Source organism: Blennius ocellaris (genome assembly GCF_963422515.1).
Source record: "Blennius ocellaris genome assembly, chromosome: 8".
NCBI classification, from domain to species: domain Eukaryota; kingdom Metazoa; phylum Chordata; class Actinopteri; order Blenniiformes; family Blenniidae; genus Blennius; species Blennius ocellaris.
Genome location: NC_137657.1, coordinates 3,300,558 through 3,319,595, shown reverse-complemented (window position 1 = coordinate 3,319,595; position 19,038 = coordinate 3,300,558). Strand labels below are relative to the sequence as shown.

General features: G+C 44.1%; 1 protein-coding gene across 1 annotated transcript; it reads left to right on the top strand.

The window, feature by feature from the left end:
• The first annotated feature begins 14,748 nt into the window (after positions 1–14,748).
• id4 (inhibitor of DNA binding 4) lies at positions 14,749–18,166 on the top strand. Its single transcript, XM_080501704.1, has 3 exons — positions 14,749–15,427; positions 16,031–16,096; positions 16,781–18,166. The coding sequence occupies exons 1-2, from the start codon at positions 15,032–15,034 to the stop codon at positions 16,076–16,078; spliced, it is 444 nt and encodes a 147-aa protein (XP_080357830.1). The 5' UTR covers positions 14,749–15,031; the 3' UTR covers positions 16,079–16,096; positions 16,781–18,166.
• Positions 18,167–19,038: the final 872 nt, after the last annotated feature.

The following is a 19,038-nucleotide window of genomic DNA, read 5'->3' as shown; positions in this document are numbered from 1 at the left end:
ATATGGACCTCCGCAACCAGATGGTGAGATTATTTGGAGCAATTAATTCTTTGAGAGAATCAGTAGGAACATGTTTGCATCAGAGATTTGGGGGCGCGTGGTTGAATGTGTTGAATGACATTCCTCCTTAAAGTCCCTCCAGGAAAAAAAAAGGTTTTGGTGGCAGAGGGGTCGGGGGATGGGGGGGGGGGGGGGGGGGCTTCGGTGGGAGGATCCAGGAAGAAGAGAGTGAAAGGGAAGGTTTTTATTCTGGCAAGAAAAGCGTGTGTAAACTATGAGCCTGAGTATGGGAACTTTTCTTAATGAAAAAAGGCTGGGGCTCTACATCGGAATTTTCCACATTCCAGTGCTGAATAAATAAACAGGAAAAACATGTTTTGACCAAAGAGTTTGAATATTGACTAAAACTGAAAGGAAGTCGCAAGTACTGGATACAAAACATTGTCAGTCCACCGTGTGGAGTCATGAGCTGTCCAATACAATCTGTCAAAGTTTCGTCCAGTCTGTCCATCAACTGCTGCCTTTTCAGCAGCAGAGCGTAAACATAAGAGCTGTCATCTGTCACCACCCGGCATCATAGATGTCCTAATGACCCCATAGGGCAAGGGTCGAGTCCCTCATTAACCCTGACACCGGTGTCCTCATCTGTCCTTTCTTTGGACACTTTCTCTGAAGAATCAGCCTCCTTTCAGTCTTTTACTCTCCTCTCATTCAGCCCCTAAACAATCTGAAGTCTCCCCTGCTTGAATGAATCACTGCAGTGAAGGAAACTTGTTCTAACTTCAGCTTTCCACGTTGTACAGTGGAAGTTATTTTGATTATTCAATAATCCATACATGTCATCTCTAAGAATCTGATTGTTCTACTTTTAGAGAAATATGAATGAATGATTAACTCTGCTTGAAGCATATTTCCCATCAATTCTTAATATCAAAACTGTTTTTAAAGAGAGTTTTAGAAAAAATGTCAAACAGATGGATAAAACTTAACAAAAGCAACATGAGGATGACATATTTGGGAGTGAAACATACAACTAATATTAGCACAACAGAATCAGTTTATTTTTGATATTTGCATTTTGTGGGAGGAGCAGTTGCCTCTCAATCAGAAGGTTGCAGATTCAATTCCCCATCTCCTTGTGTCAAAGGGTCCTTTAACAAGGCATCAAACGCCAAACTGCTCCCAATGGATGGCCTCAGCATCTTGCATGGCAACCACCACCATTGGTGTGTGAATGGGTGAATGTGATTAACTCTGTGAAATGCTTTAGGAGCTATTCAAGCAGTGGGAAAGTGCTATTTGAGTGTATATCCATTGACCATTTACCAAGTGTTGTACTGTTGTTGAAGCCCTTATCAGAGGAGGATGTGACCACAGCTTCAGTCTCATCACCTGCCTGCAGGGATCACCTAGACCAGGGGTCGGCAACCCGCGGCTCCGTAGCCGCATGCGGCTCTTTGGTCCCTCCACTGCGGCTCCTTGAGCCTCTGTCCCACTGCAGTTCATCCCGGAGGGACGAAAGGAGGCAAAGCGCACCCAGAGCGCAGTCCCGCTACAAAGAGTGGGGTAAAATGCGTGAACGACGCAGCGATGTAACGTCATTACGCAACAATAATGTCACGAAGAACGTAGAATTACTCAACTGGTGTCTGAAGCTGGGAGCTTCCTGTACCTTTCAGAGTAAAACCGCTGCGCTGCGGAGCGCCGACAATTCCAGGAAGTTCATTGCGGACTTGTTGAGAGTGACGGCAAATTCTAGTGAATTACACAACAAGTAAAGGACATTGAAAGCCACACCACTCACACTCATGGTTCTAACAATCCAGATCTCCCACATATATCTTCCATTTTAATAATGTGTAAATGTAAATAAAGGAGCTGAGAGCTGCAATGCATTATGGGAGTTTCTGTTTGTCGTGTTTTAAATGTAATTATTGAGGGTTATATTAGGTTTGTGGTGTCGGTAATAATTGTGTTGCATTGTGTTTTTTGTTCCCTAGTTCATGTAGTTAAGTTTATTAGTTGTAAGTTGTCAACCAGTAGTGAAGAAGGTTTTGTGTGTAGTGTCCTCCTGGCATGGTCTGTTGGTGGGACTGTCAAAATAAAATGTGTGTGCCTCTCTGGGTGTTGTGTTCAGTGAGTAGCAGGACTAAATGGCTCTTTGAGCATTAAAGGTTGCCGACCCCTGACGTAGATGGAGGCGGAGCTTCTCTGCAATAAAGTCCAAAATCATGTTCTGTCACGGCTGGGGGCCGATGCGTGGAGCTAGAACCCAGAAGCAGACCTCAAAGCAGACAATTGTTTGCAAACGTCAAAGTTTTATTGTGCAGGGAGGGAAAGGGGAGCGGGAACGGAGACGGGACCCAGGGATCTCTGGGGGGCCTCTTGGAACCGGGACGGGACCCGGGGGAATCTCTTGGAGCCGGGGCGGGACCCGGGGGGAACTTCTTGGAGCCGGGGCGGGACCCGGGGGGAACTTCTTGGAGCCGGGGCGGGACCCGGGGGGAACTTCTTGGAGCCGGGGCGGGACCCGGGGGGAACTTCTTGGAGCCGGGGCGGGACCCGGGGGAACTTCTTGGAGCCGGGGCGGGACCCGGGGGGAACTTCTTGGAGCCGGGGCGGGACCCGGGGGAACTTCTTGGAACCGGGGCGGGACCCGGGGGGAACTTCTTGGAACCGGGGCGGGACCCGGGGGGAACTTCTTGGAACCGGGGCGGGACCCGGGGGAACTTCTTGGAACCGGGGCGGGACCCGGGGGGAACTTCTTGGAGCCGGGGCGGGACCCGGGGGGAACTTCTTGGAGCCGGGGCGGGACCCGGGGGGAACTTCTTGGAGCCGGGGCGGGACCCGGGGGAACTTCTTGGAACCGGGGCGGGACCCGGGGGGAACTTCTTGGAACCGGGGCGGGACCCGGGGGAACTTCTTGGAGCCGGGGCGGGACCCGGGGGAACTTCTTGGAACCGGGGCGGGACCCGGGGGGAACTTCTTGGAACCGGGACGGGACCCGGGGGAACTTCTTGGAACCGGGGCGGGACCCGGGGGGAACTTCTTGGAACCGGGGCGGGACCCGGGGGAACTTCTTGGAACCGGGGCGGGACCCGGGGTGAACTTCTTGGAACCCTGGCGTCGGAACAGGAACGGGAACGGGAACCACCCCGGGGAGGACACTCACTCCCCGGGGAGGACAACACCGACTCACCTGCGGCAGCAGCCAACAGGAGACTCTCCACACGGACTGAAGACCAAGACAATCCTCTGGCCCCGGACCCACCTCACTGCAGGGCTTAAGAATGCAAGGCAACCAATCAGCTGATTGCCTGCAGGAGTGTCAGAGAGGATCCGGTGCTGGAGCGAGGTGTGTGACTCCTGACATGTTCAAAACATTTGGGAGTGTTAACTTTCTCTGTTCACTGTTTTAACTTCAGATGATCTGCAGTTCAGATGGAGTACATTTCTCAGAGTTGTTTTCTTTTGTGCGAAAGTGATTCTGGGCTCAGGATAGTCACTGTGTAACAAATAACCCCTTTCTGTGACAATTACCATTAAAATGATGATAATCTGAACATGAGTCCAATTTAAATGAGACCTTCTGGTGCAAAATACAGTGAAATATGTAAAAAACTTCTCCTATAGGTGTTGCATTAGGCATGTTTTGACAAACTCACCCTGGTCAATAACAACAATGTCTCCTCCACAGTGTCATGACTTCCAGTCCATGTTCTCCTGGGACTTGGTGCTTTTATCACAGAGAGTCACAGTAATAACAATCCAACTTGGTCATACAAATGATCGCGTTCTCATATTGTTAATGTTTATAGCATATTGTTTTCTGAACGCATGTGTATGGTTTCATCACAAAAACAACCAACAGCGCCAACTTGTGGCCCGGCATGCTCACTACATAATTTTGGCAGTTTTCTCTCCATTAGAAACAGATGTCATTTTAAAAACGTTGCTGATGATGATGATGTAAATGCAAAGCTTTTCTGAAACAAAAACACAAAAACCACATGTTGTCATGTAAACAGGGCATTCAGCAGTCATTAGATAAGATAAGATAAGATAAGATAAGATAAGATAAGATAAGCCTTTATTAATCTCACAGTGGAGAAATTTACTCCTACATTCAGCTCTTAAGGACACTCATGAGGAAAGGAAAGACAAGGAATGTGCAAACAGTTAGTAGAATAAAGGTATATTATATACAGAGAATATCAATAGGACTAAAAAAATAAGATAAAAATCACAACCTATAATAAAGTATAATTAGTTCTAAAGTAAAATATACAATAGGATGAGATACAAGGAGAATAAACTATGATGGGGGGGCGGCAAAGTGTAGAATAAGTACAATAGACATAATATAGTAAGAAAAAAAAAAGTAATTTAAAATAATAATAATAATAATACCAGTGTTGGCAGTGCAGGGTCAGTCCTAAGTGGTCAATTAAGTGATGAATAGATAAGGTGACTTAGATAAAGTGGCACACATGAGGTGGCATAGATGCAGGGTTGTTGCACATTGCATGTTCCTTTACAGTCTTGTTGTCCAGTCTAACAGCAGTGGGGATGAAGGACTTGCTCCGTCCTGCACTGAGGGTGTCTCAGTCTGCCACTGAGAGCTCCTCAGCTCCTCTACAGTCCCGTGCAGTGGGTGGGTGGTGTTGTCCATGATGGAGGTGGCCTTAGCGACCACCCTCCTGTCGCTCACCTCCTTCACAGAGTCCAGGGGCCAGGGGCCCGGGACGGAGCTGGCCCTCCTGACCAGCTTGTCCAGTCTGTTCTTGTCCCGCTCTGTGCGGCCCGGGGCCAGGGGGCCAGGGGCCCGGGGCCCAGCACACGGCAGCGTAGTGGAGAGCAGAGGCCACCACAGAGTCATACAAAGTCCTGAGCAGAGGCCTGCTCACTCCGAAGGACCTCAGTCTCCTCAGAAGGTGGAGGCCACTTTGGCCCTTCTTGTACAGGTCATGTTCTACTTATTAACTTACTGAAGTCTTGAGCTCTTCTTGGAGAATAGGTCATTAACTATTTCTACCCTCCACCTCATCCTGCCTTGGGCCGGTCTCTCCAGCGTGTTCCAGGTGTGACCTTGCTCTTCATTACACCTCCAGGTGTTCCTCTTTTCTGCTTATCCTGGGGATTCCAGTTTAGAGCTTGTCTGTCTTGATGTTTCCTTAAGGTGTGGCCAATCCATCTCCATTTGCGTCACCTGATTTGTATTTGAATGGTTTCCTGACCTGTTCGTGTCCAGAGATCTTCATCTACTCTGTCTGCCCAACATACTGTATCTTCAAGAATCTTCTCAATCAGTTGTTGACGACTGGTAGCAGCTTGTTGTTAAATGACTTTGTGTTCCTCCATGTCTCCAAACAATTCAACAGGACGCTTTTCACATTGGAGTTGAAGATTTTGAGCTTTGTATTGCAGTATATGACACATGAATTCCATACTTCCTTCGGCACTCGTGCTTTGTTGATTCTGGCATTAATGTCTTCGTCAGTTCCTCCACTCACACTAATTGTGCTTCCTAGAAATTTCCTCTAGATTCCTATCATTGATATTAATTGGCCAAATTCAGACGCAGTTCATCTTCATGATGTTGGCTTTATCGACATTCGGCCCCGGTTTGTTCGAATTTCCCGTCATACTTGTGGTTTTGTCTTGTATTTGTTGGTTGCTGCTAGAGAAGAGTACGATGTCGTCTGCCAAGTAGAGATCATCAACTTGTTTCCATTGGTTCCACTGGAGGCCGTTATGTTGGTTCTTTTGTCTTCTTCATTGTCTAATCGATCGCCAGCAGGAATAAGAAAGGTGAAATCAAACTGTTTTAAGCCTGACTTTACCGCAAGACTATCTGACAATGTCCCACAATGGACTACTGGGAAATTCCTAAATTCTATTGCACCATCTTAAATAGCATTATCAAAGATAGTTTGTCTTGTTTGACTTGTTTGACAGACAGTATGTGCATCTCTCACAGTTACTTTATTGTTATGAATGTTTGTCCTCTGTCTCAAACCTAAAAATAGGTTGTTTTTAAGCTTTAATCTGTTATAATTGGTTTCTCTCTCATTTTCAGATCTTCTTTTCTTGTCATTAACTTTTATTTATTTGACCAGATTTCACCACACAGTACCAGGCTAAGCTGCTCATCATTTATAATTACCCTAATAGCTAAATGGAGCTCATTTAGAGCTCATTTTTCACTGCTGAGATAATGTTAGTCCCCCACTATCACTTAACATAAGCTTACAAAAGAGAGCCTCATTTGAGTATTGTCCTCCTTTTCACAATGTCTGTGTGTTTCTCCTGTCAAAACAAGGCAATATTTACAAACTACATTAATCATCATACAGTTTCAATCAGCATCCCGACTTAAATTCTGAGCAGGTTAGAATGAGAATAAAAAACAAGATACTCTGTCAGCTGAGTTTAAATGAAGGCAGGATGTCAAACACCTTGGTGCCTCATCTGCAGGGGAAAACTGTGAAGCGCTGCCAAAAAAAACATGTTCCAACAAAAGTCCTGTTTAGAACAGCTCCTCCTTACGTTCTCTTCACATTTGATTACAGTTTCAAGTATTAGACCTCAATCCCATGACACTAGGTTCAAGAGAGAACCGAAACAACAACTTTTGTTGCAGTTTGGATTACAGTTACAGTTTCTATTACAACAATGGTGATTGGAGTCATTGAAAGCTCAACTTTTTGCAAACGCTCTGACTCTGTTCCCACGGAAACAGGGACAATGCTACTTCTTTGAAAGTTGAAAATGGAATTGTTTCAATTTTATCATGATACACATTCAAACCAATAGATTAAATTTGACCATTCAGATTCAGATTTTAAGAATTCAAATTCACTTCCTGCTGGTGTGAGATTTTTCCCATATTCCTTGTTACAACAACCAACAGCACCCAACAGTGGCCAAACATGAAAACTTCATAGTTTTCAGCAATTCTGCTGTTGTCATGGAGATGGACATTGCGTTTCAAATGTTGCCATGTAGTTGAGAAACTTTTCTGAAATGAAAATGTAAAAATTATGCGTTTTCATTTAAGTTGCTGTCATGATAATGGGGACTTATATTTGCATTTCTTGTTCCAAGTTACTCATTTAGACTGAAGAAAAACTGGAAGTGTAACAAGCAAGACACCTTCAGTGATATTTATTAGTCATTTACAACTAGAATGGTGTCAATTTGTGTTGAATTAATCGTTCTTTGCAACAACCAATCACAGATTAAAACTATAATGACACCAATTCTGCCAGTAATGCGCAAGATACTTATCGTGATCTTAAAAGCATTGATGACACTTCCTGAAGCATCTGTGGACTTGATAAGACAAGATCGTTTCAGCCACAAAGGGCAGCAATATAGAAGTAACAAAAGAATAGAAACTATGGTAATAAATATTAAGTACAATCATATAAAATCAAGTAAAATTTGACAATATTGTACAGTCTTATGTTGGTTGTAGTTGGAAATATACCAGAGATTGTTATTATTACACATGCAAGTTTTGTTTGAAATAGAACAATATCTCAAACTATTGTCAGGCTCTATGTGCAGGTTGTTAGCTTTAAACTAAACTCATGTTTACTGGAAGAGCGACGCCTCATTAGTCCTGAACTCACTGCCTCCACCCGACAGCAGCGCTACATATGTCACTAACATAAACTTCAGACTGTGTCAACATCAGCTGTGATAGATTTGTAGCTCCATATAAACTTTTACATAGCTGCTCTGCTGCTTTTTGCATGTTGCTACTTTGTTTCAGTTGTTTATGTTGTGTGTTTTTATTGTCACTGGCAGAGAAAAACATGCTTCCCTCCCACTGGAGCACCTGAAGTTAAAACACTGGACTTTAACAATGAATGATTAACTCAAACAACTAGAGCAGATATTAATCTGACCCTCACACAGCTGAGAGCTCAACTAATCTATCACAGCAACAAAGTAACTTGAAATTTCAATGACGTTCTTCATAAGTAAGCCTACAGAACTTATATGTATTTTACATTTCTTTTACACAAATTTAAAGCTCCCAAGCATTTTTTTTAATCCTAAATAATGAGATCTCACGAAAAGAGGGCCACACAGTGGTTAACACTCTCACCTCATAGTGAGAAGGTCTTCGGTTCAAATACTGATGATTTTGTTTCCATGTTCTCCCTCTGCTTATGTGAGTTTCTTTGAACAGACTAACTAGTCTAACTAAACCTGCATGTAAGATTAGTGACCACCTCAAATAACTCAAAAATGGTTCATTTTACAATGATATTCTTATTATTTGATGCACCCGCAGCACGTAGTTTATTTGGATTAACGAGTGAGAGACCCCGAGAAGCCGCCAATAACTGTAATGAAGTAGTAATTATCAATAACTTGCCCACAATGAGCTATGTTATCTTCCCTGTTTATGAAGCCAATGACAGAAAAGACAGTTTGACTCTTAGACCTATTTTCACAACATTTCCAAGTGAACACAGGCTCATTGTGTTGTGTCATTCCATTTACATGACAACAGTACCACTGAAAACTCTACTTTTTGAAAACGGCTCCCAAGATGGAACTTCTGGACAACACGCCAACTCTGTTGCCATGGAAATGGGGTGAAATGCAACATTTTGAAAATGCTCCCTGAATTAAAATGAGTTTCACAAAGCTGATCTATTGCGTGTTAAAATTGTCGCATAATATTACAGTATCAACATTTTCATCCAATAAAATTTGACATTTTCCTTGGTTTGTGTCATTAAGGTGCGTTTTGGGATAAGTTCAGAAGTAGAGGCTGAAGCTGGAACAGCTAAATGGATTCAAATTGTCAATACTTTAACAGATGGAGTCCCACACAGGAGCTCATGTTGTGCTCCAGCTGAGCAGCCTGGCGGTGGCTGAGGTCCTTCCTCCCTCCGTCGCCAGCTGACACACTTCACTAAACTGTTTTTCTAGAGTGGAACAGAGCGGAGGCTGTGAATCCGCCCAACAGGTGGACCAGCTCGCTGTCATTACGCGTGTCTGGCTTGTGATGGGCGGCGACGCAGCCTCACTTCACGCTATCTGTCATGCGTAGCGGGGCGGCGGGTATCTCGTGAGGCGGGTGTGACGGGCGGTGCCACACTTTCCCTCGCTCTCTCCAGGTGACACAGTTTGCACAACATGCCTTATTCCCCGACGGCCTCTCGGCTAAACACAACAGCTCTCTGTGTCATTTACACAGGTGCATTCAGTGTTTGCACTGCTCAACCTGAGTAACCACACACACACACACACACACACACACACACACACACACACACACACACACACACACACACACACACACACACACTGAGATATTGAGCAGCTCCTTTTGTTTTAGAGCTTGACAAGCAAAGTAGAAGAAGTAATATTAAAAGAAGGGTCATCCACTCTCAGACTTCTCCTACAGACAGGTGGACCACGCACCGGCCCACCTGTGGAGTTTGTGTTTAGTGGCTATGATCTATTCTCATATGAACTGTGCTAAAAGTAGAGTTCTGGGCCACACTCATTTAGGTCAGTCGAGCCTAAAAACATTATTCACCGCCCTCTTTCTTGTCGCAGCCACCGAGGCTCTTTCATAATTCCCACAGCTGCTGCTTTCACTTCCACCTTTCCCAGCTTGCTCACATCAAACGCTTCTGACCCGGCGTCCTGGACGCTCGCTCGCTTTCACTCCATCCTGTTTGTACTCCAAACTGTGGAGAGACCCGACAACATGTAGGTGTGTGTGTGTGTGTGTGTGTGTGTGTGTGTGTGTGTGTGTGTGTGTGTGTGTGTGTGTGTGTGTGTGTGTGTGTGTTTCTGAGTGAACTGCAGGTGCACTTTTGTTGTACAGCTGTTGATCTGCTGGTCGTCTCCCAGCTCACCTTCACCATGTCACCATCTTTAGAGGAGCAATGTTTGTCCTGCTACACATTAAAAAAAAGACACAATGAGCAGGTCACTTCATTCCTGCATTTTCCAATTTCAATCCTGTTTTCAGAACATTCACCCAGAAAAGATTGTATGCAACAAAGCTCTTTCATTTGCTGTAAAGCATCAATAAAGTTCTTTTCAAAATGTCCTTCCCAGTGTAGGATCTCTGGATTGCTCAGAATAAGAGAAGACAATTGCTGGAATCGACTCTGCTCTGTATACATGATAATGTTTTAAGTGACAACCGATCGTTTTTGCGCCTTCCTTTCAGAAAAGTTTCACATTGTAATCGCAATGTTTTGAAAACGATGTCCATTTACATGGGAAGAGCAGAAACGTTGAAAAGAATGTAGTTAGCATGCCAGGAGAAGAGATGGCACTGTTGGAAGTTTTTATAATGAAACAACAAACACACATGTGCGGAGAGAACAACACGCTATAAACACTAACAATGGGTGAACACACACATTCTTGTGGACAGAACACCAAGTTGGATTGTTATTATGTTGACTGTCAAAATAAAACGACAAAGTCCCAGGAGAATAAGAACTGGTAGTCATGACACTGGAGGAAGACGTTGTTATTGTCCATCTACTGAGCATGTGCAGAAAAATCTATTTTGCACGGCCGTGGTGAGCATGTGCAGTAGCAGCATTTCAGAAAAGCAGAATTTTCAAAAAGTTCCACCTTGGGAGCTGTTTTCGAAAAAGTTATATTTTCAGTTGTTTAGAGTATTGTTGTCACGTGTAAATGTGGCCTGAATCACAACCAGCAACTCATTTCATTATGGTCAAGTTTTTATTTTTCTTCATTTTCCAGACATTACATACATAAACTGATAAACTAATTACATTTTTTTCATTTGTCACTCACTGTCACTTCATGTCCAAACTCATGCTATGAATGTCAACTAAAATGTAAAGATGTCAAAGTGAAAAGAAATAGTTGATTAGACCGAACCATAACATTTACATACTGCAACACATTTTTTGAACAACTTCAAGACAGAACTTTCCCATTACAGGTTTCAGGGTGTTGTCCCACTGTGTGTATGTCTCTCCTCAGTCCTGAATGGCTAAACAAAAATGTTGCACCTGTTGAAACAAGAAAAAGAAAAGAAAAACTGGCTGCGTTTCTGTTGCTCAACGTTTGAGTGACCGGCCTGAGCGTGTGAGTGCCGTCTCAAATGAAGCAAAGCTTTGTGGTTTCCTCGACTGGAGTATTATTTACTGCTTCCTCACGTCTGAGTGGGAGTGAGGAATTTACAGTTGGTGCAAAAATGCAAAAATGCAAAAATTCAAATTGACTGTTTTGTGTTGTGGTTTATTTTTATTTCGTTTCATTACCTTCACAACATCAAAAATAAGCACTTATAACTAAATATTAGTATTGTACAGGATGATGTCACCAGTCACCTCTGTCCTTCCAGAGCCTGTGAGTCTCAAACAGATGTGACCATCACGCAATTTCCACATATGGTTGCCACACTTTGGGTCGACCACAGGAGGAATCATAAGAAATCCTGCAACACTTGCTGACTCTGGAAAATCCATTGTTCGAGACGTTACTCAGAGGAGCAGACCGGCTGAGTTTCTGGTCCTTGTCTCCACACTGTGTCGCCACAACAAAGACAGGTTCACTTCTCAGGCTTGTCTGCAGGCTAATGAGTCTCTGGTTACCGGCCCTGGTCCCCAGTCAGCACTGCGGTAAACCTGTGGGAAAGTAGCGCCAGAAGGGCCACAATTAGAGAAGTACAAGCAGGCGGAAGAAACAAAGACTTGAACATGTGCCTCCTCGGTGCCAGGAAACTCGAGGTTGATTCGCACACCGTCGACCGGGTGCTCGGCTCCAGATAGACAAGAATAGACTAGAACAAGGTTACAGAGCATGAAGAGTCAAAGTGCATGTTGTTTACATTCCTGCCTCCACACATTAGCCACACACAGAGGACACCGTCTCCTAACAAGGTTACGCCTTGAACCCTCGTCAACCTCAAACGCAGAAACAAAAGAAGAGAGAGGGTGAAGTGAGGCCAAGTCATCCAGGTGACACAGCAGTGTGCATCCGCATGTCCATACAAAGTTTGAGATGCTCGGTTTAACTCCCAGGGCTGGTTGGTAAATTATAGAGCTGCTTAGAGTGAGTTCATAACATAAACAGTGTATATTTAGACCCTGTGAGGACCTCGCAGCATCTACAGGTACTGACCCTCAAAGGTCAGATCTGGAAAAATGTATGAGTGACCATATTTGGTAACTTCCTGTTTCTTTCAAACTACTGATGGAGAGTTCATGAAAGTCACAGGAGACAGTAAAAAATGATTGTATGAGTCATTGAAACTGATGCTACCTGTTTAAGATTTTAGTAAATGTGTGTAAATAAAGACACGGCATCACACCTCTGCTTCACGCTTTGGTGGTTTCAGTCAGTTTATCGGGAAAAATCACTGTTCACTCCCACTTAGTACACTTGAGCGCTCTCTCTTTTTTTTTTTTTAAATAATCTTTACATTTACATTTACTTTACATTAATAATGTCTTTACATAGAAGTGTGAAGTGTGCCTGCAGGTATAAAGGCTTCTTTCGATTCTGTTTCTCTTTGTTATCCAATGTGATAGCCCTGGATGTAACCTGCATTTTGAGACGTGTCAGGTAAGATTCCTAAGACTGGCTCGCCTGAGACTCCAACTGGCCACCAAGCAAATTGAAGAAATGTTGAAGAAAACATTGATTTATTAACCTATATTCTGCACCACAACCCATAAGCACTTAAAAAACTAAATGTAGACATTATTATGGTACTAATTTCCTGGTCCGGTCCACTCAAAATGAAATTGGACTTCATGTGGCCCCTGAAATAAAATATGTTTGACATCCTTGGCTTAGTGGCTTCTAACATCCCTGATTTTGATAAAGAAGGTACAGAAGATATGTGATAGCATAAACATCTGACTAAGTGTGCTTGTTTTCACATGTTTATGGTCCAGAAATGATTCTGTAAATTGACATTGTTCAGTACAATCATTTCTCTGTAATGATTTATGTGGAAACTGCAAAGAGATGCAAATACAGACAATTTTTCAACTCAAGCTTTCAGTAGGGAAGCTGGAATCATGAAATCTAAACTGAGTTCTCATACTTTCAGTTATATTAAGGACATAAATGGTCAGAACTTAAAGCATTAGTGGATCTTAGAGCGGACAGTGTTTTTCTCTCGGACCTCGTCCATCACCCAGAGATCACGCTCTGTGGGACCAGAGGAAGAGCTGCCATCAAAGATTCATACCAGTGACCCCTCTGAAGTCATTCCTGAACCAAACGTTGTTGTACACATTACTGAGCAGGCCTGTCACTTCCCATGGCAACACAAAACACAGAGGCAGAGGGAGGAAGCACCGACAGAGGAGGGAAACAAGCATTTAAAGCCATTTCAGCCTTTCAATATTCATGGCAGGGGAGAATGTGGTGGTTCCCATAAAGTGTGGGACATTAAACCTCCAAAGAGGTGCTGAGGAGGGTCTCATCCCCACTGCACTCAGACCTCCGGGCCCCAATACTCCGACTGGATGGGAAACACTGAGGACTGAGGCTGAACTGGAGTCAAGTGGGAGCCTGAGTGTTGCCTTGGCAACCTGCCTGAAACCTGAAAGAAAGAAAGAAAGAAAGAAAGAAAGAAAGAAAGAAAGAAAGAAAGCAAGAAAGAAAGAAAGAAAGAAAGAAAGAAAGAAAGAAAGAAAGAAAGAAAGAAGAGAGGAGCGGCAGGGCGTGAATGTGTGGCGCCAGGCAGTCTGCCCTGCTGTAAAGGAGGGAGCGCAGCGGCCCGAGAGCGGAGGAATGCAGGCGGCACAATAACACACGGCCGGGGGAAGGAATAGTCCGTCCTCACCGCCAATAGGAAACCCCACTGAGAGAGCTGCGAGAAATGGGGGTTTTCGTTCATTTTCCGTCTTCATAACTCAAGTCAGCGAAGCGTCTCTGAAAACTCAATTTGAACCTGTGAGAATAAATAATCAATAATGTGAAATTAACTAAATTCATTTAACAAATATTAAAAAAGTGAAACTAAAAGAATAAATCACTTCAGGTTTTTCATGAATCGGTATTTGCGCACCTGTTCAGTTATAATTGAATAATTTATAGTTTTTAATTATATATTTATTATATATATATATATATATATATATATATATATATATATATATATATATATATATATATATATAAAATTAAAAACTATAAATTATATATATATGTATATATATATATATATATATATATATATATATATATATATATATATATATATATATATATATATACACACACACACACACACAAGATTGATTTAATGTATTTGGACTATGTTTTGTGTGTGTGTGTGTGTGTGTGTGTGTGTGTGTGTGTGTGTGTGTGTGTGTGTGTGTGTGTGTGTGTGTGTGTGTGTGTGTGTGTGTGTGTGTGTGTGTGTGAAGGCAGGTGTTTCGCGTTCCGTTCGGGATGATCTGTCACCGGACTGGTTAATACGTGCGCGCCTGTGCGTAATTACGCATCAATGACCATCGCGCTAATCACTCTGGTGAACGGCGCTGATTTACCTTCACCTCTGACCGGATCGATGAGAACCTTAAAGACGAAATCAGGCAGGACGGACACTCTTGAGACTTCGTTTATTTGTGCAGCGGCGGTGCTGTAATGTGCCAGTGTCGGCGGCTTTAACCCCCCCCCCCCCCCCTCTCTCTCTCTCTCTCTCCAGGCAGCCCACCGCAGACACGCCTTTTTCTCGGCTCCGTGGGGTCGGTGGGCAGCGGGTTGCCGGTGATTGACCAGCTCCTCTCCCTGATGTGTCAGCCGGCTGGCTTGGCGCCTCCCCTCTCCTCTATAAATGAAGGAAATCTATTCGTTGCCTTCACTCCGAGCCTGCTCAAGTCACAGGAACTGCGCGGCTCCGCGGGATGTGTTGACAGATTTGGTTTGCTCTCACTCTCTCCATTTTTTTTAAAAGCTTTTTGCTGATTCCAGCGCCGTGGTTTAACCGTACCTACCTCCTGCTACCAGTCGTGTAAATTATTATTTTTTCGTTATCTAAGCGATGAAGGCTATTACTCCGGTCGGCCCCCAGGACTCCTCCTCCTCCTCTTCTTCTTCCTCCAGCAGTCAGCTCTCCCTGCACTATCTGTCGAAGCAGAGCTTCAACATCGCCCGGTGCAGGATGGAGGAAGAGGACCTGTTCTGCCTGCAGTACGACATGAACGACTGCTACAGCCGGCTGAAGCGCCTGGTGCCCACCATCCCGCAGGATAAGAAAGTCAGCAAAGTGGAGATCCTCCAGCATGTCATCGACTACATCCTGGACCTGCAGCTGGCCCTGGAGACGCACCCTTCTCTCCACAAACAGACACAGCGGACCGGGACCTACCCCCCTCCCCCCGCAGCCTCCACCCCCAGCAGGACGCCGCTGACGGTGCTCAACGTGGACCACCACCAGGTAAAGCGCGTGTCCGTCCCGCACGAGCCCCGCGCGCCTCCCGGTGCCAACCCGCCGCCGTCCGCCCGTCACACTCCAGACAAAGCGAGTCATGCCCGTTATGTGTCATTGTCCTTTCCAGTGTGTGTGTGTGTGTGTGTGTGTGTGTGTGTGTGTGTGTGTGTGTGTGTGTGTGTGTGTGTGTGTGTGTGTGTGTGTGTGTGTGTGTGTGTGTGTGTGTGTGTGTGTGTGTGTGTGTGTGTGTCATGGAAAGAAAAAAACAGAACGCGGTGAAAATTATCACACTCGCGTCTTCGGAAAAAAAAATCACGCGTAAAAAACGCGTTTGACGTGGGTTCGATTGCGCACTTGATTGCGGGCTTTCTGATTTGCATGATAATAAGAGTGCGTGTCAGAGGCCCACCTTATCCCGGGGTTGGTGAAGCACCTCCGCCTGCAGCCCACTCTACTGCGCACAATAAGGCCAATTTGTTGTTCAAAGGAGAACGGGAGATCATTTTCACCGCTCAGCTGTATTTCAATCATTGTACCAAGCTTTGGGCCTGGCTCGTATTTATTCTTATACAGTGTTTTTACACATTTTTTCTCTTCTTCCTCTTTTAGAGAACATCAATAGTCAAAAAGCCGGAGGACTCTATTTTATGCCGCTGAGACAAAAGCACTGCATTGGTAAGTTGACTTCCCCTCATATTATAATACATTTTTTTATTGTGATTGGATTTTTTTTTTTTAGAGTCAAGTGCATGTGGCCAGTTAAAATCACCAAGTGTTGGACCCTGAGGCTTCCTGGGTAACTTGATCTGTCTCCACGTGCTGGGGCTCTGAGGAGGCCTGGAGGTGTAACAGAAAATAATGATTGAGGAAGACAAAAATTGGCAAAGCGACCTCAGAGGCAGCTGTGCTTTGCGCAATAACTGTCAGTGGTGTAGCAATCAGAGAAGAGGAGAGGGTTAAAACCTCAGCTTGCCCTCTCTCTCTCTCTCTCTCTCTCTCTCTCTCTGTCTCACACACACACACACACACACACTCCTCTCTTGGCTCCATTCACACTGCAGTGCTGGGCAGGCGGCCTCAGTGCCAGACTTAAAGCTCTGGATCCAAACACACCTGGTTAACTGTGTGTGTGTGTGTGTGTGTGTGTGTGTGTGTGTGTGTGTGTGTGTGTGTGTGTGTGTGTGTGTGTGTGTGTGTGTGTGTGTGTGTGTGTGTGTGCGTGCTCTGCAGTGCACTTGTTGTTTGACCTGGTTTGTTTTGGGTTGTTGATCAAGCATGGCCTCTGTTGTGTGGGTTGCTCCAGTCAGTCTCGAGCCACTCACCCTCCCCTCCCTCCGCCTCTATTCATCCCCTCCACAGGTGTGCAGGGCTGCACAGAGCCGCTCCAAAGCCAGCAAAGCTTCGCCAGGGACTCTCACCCAACTGGAGGCACAATCACAAGGGGATTTCAAAAACCGCTGGGAGGAGTTAAACCCAAATAAAAAAAAAAAAAATCACCATTCATGTCAACTTTTTTTTTTCTTTTGGGGTTCCATTCATCCAGAGAGACTCATGCGTGCAGACATCTCCCTCTCCTCGGTGCTTTCAGTTGCTCTCACTTTACATCTTGTCATTTGTTTTTCTAAACAAGAGAAAATATGGATTTTGCTGAGAAGGTGTTTTCTTTTTGTTATGTTTGGAAACCCCACCTTTAACAACAACAAAAATTGTGTTTGTGAATTGTGCTTAAAAGTAAACAAAAAATGACTCCAGTTTAAAGCTTTACTAAACTGCGAAAATCCATGTACATGTTTTTAGACATCTATTGTTTAAAATAGATGAATTGTGTTGAACAGGGACTCACGCCGTCCTTGGTACCTTTTTCGAAGAACATTTTGTTTGATATTGTAAAGACGAACAATTCTGATTCGAGACAATTACGATTGTACATATAGAGACGCAAATGTTCTATAAAAGTATGTGAAAGCAAGACTTATATGCTCAAAATAGACTATTGTAATTATAAGATATTTTTATTAAAACCTGTTGTTCTTGTCGTTGCTGTAAATATTTATGTTTTCCTCTTTTAGTGGATGAACTGTGGTTTTGCTCTGCCCATAATGTCCTCACATGATGAAAGCAGTTAACTATTTGCAGTGTTGTTTTGTTTTGTTTTTTATTGGACTTAGTTGAATATGTAGCATGTCAGGCTCATTGCAGAGGTTTCCGTGCACTGAAGCAGCCCTGCCAGGGTTTGGAGTTCAACCCCAGCTCTTCGCCCCGTTCAGCTTTCCCTCCAAATGTTTTTGTATTCATTAACCATGGCCGGCTCGCAGGGCGCCGCTCAGTCTGAAGCGCTGGTCGGTTGCGCAGCCCTGACGGTGGTCACAATGTAACAGCCACCAGAACAGAATCACTGCAACAATGTCTGATGTGTCTGCGGGCTGAGCTTCTCCGGGAGGTAACCATTGACACAGGGAAATCATTCAACTCTGAATTAGTCAAATATGTGAACATTTACTCTTTTTGCACATGTCTTTAAGTGAACATGATATGAGCAGACATTAACGATGTAAAGAAAGTAACGTGGGGCAAAAAAAGAAGGAGAAAAAAAAAAGGAAAGTCTTTATTTTTCATGACATCCAACACCGAATTTACCTCACCACCCTCCTGCCAGTGTGAGAGGGAACCTGTACATTACTGTCAGCTGCACTGTTGGACTGGACTGTCACTGGCTTGTGAGGAGTTGTCAAAACAATTAAAAGTTTCCAGGAAGAAGAAAATTGTGTCGTCTCAAGTTTTGTTTGAGGGGTTAAAGGTCGACTGCCGCCGTCATGTGATGCGGAGGAGGGAGAGGTTCAATGGAACAACAAGGCAGGGCGAAGTTCTTAATGTGGCAGAGGTAAACTGAAAAACCTGCTTTACTGGAAGCAGATCTGACCTGTTTTTGTTTTTGTTTGTGGAGCCTTTATTGATTCCGTCATGCCACAGCGCAGAAACTACTTGGGAAACACAAATGGCTTCCACCGCCGGGTCCGATCAGTGTCATTCAGAAACAATACTGTCGTTATCCCGTGTGTGTGTGTGTGTGTGTGTGTCCTCAATTAAAACACTAAAGGTAGAATTAGAACAACGTAATTATTTGAGGTAATACAGTGAAAAGGAGAAACTAACGGTTTCAAGCAAAGCAAGCCAGTTTCAAACAAACAAGTTGAACTGCGTTGAGCACAAACATTTTTCTTCTCCTCATTCTTTAGTTATTTCTCCGATGCATTGCTCCACAGTGTCTCCATGGTGCATGAAGCAAATCATTAAGACAGAACCAGCACTACCATCAACGTGTGTAAACAGTTTGTTAATACAAAATAAACAAAGGAAAATAAAAAGAAAACATGGTGAAGCGCGGATTATTTCTGAAACCACCACAGCTTAAAATCACCTTAAACACTCTTCAACCTGAAACAAACTCAAGGCCTCTGACTGGATTTTCAGCAGCATCTTAAAAAAAATTATTTCATAATAAGCTTCAGACATTAAAAATGCATGCAAACGTATCAGTTATTTAAAAGCTGCTGCATGATTTTCCTCCTGGTGTGTCGAAGGCTGAGAGATGATCAGAAGCTTTCATTCATATTCAC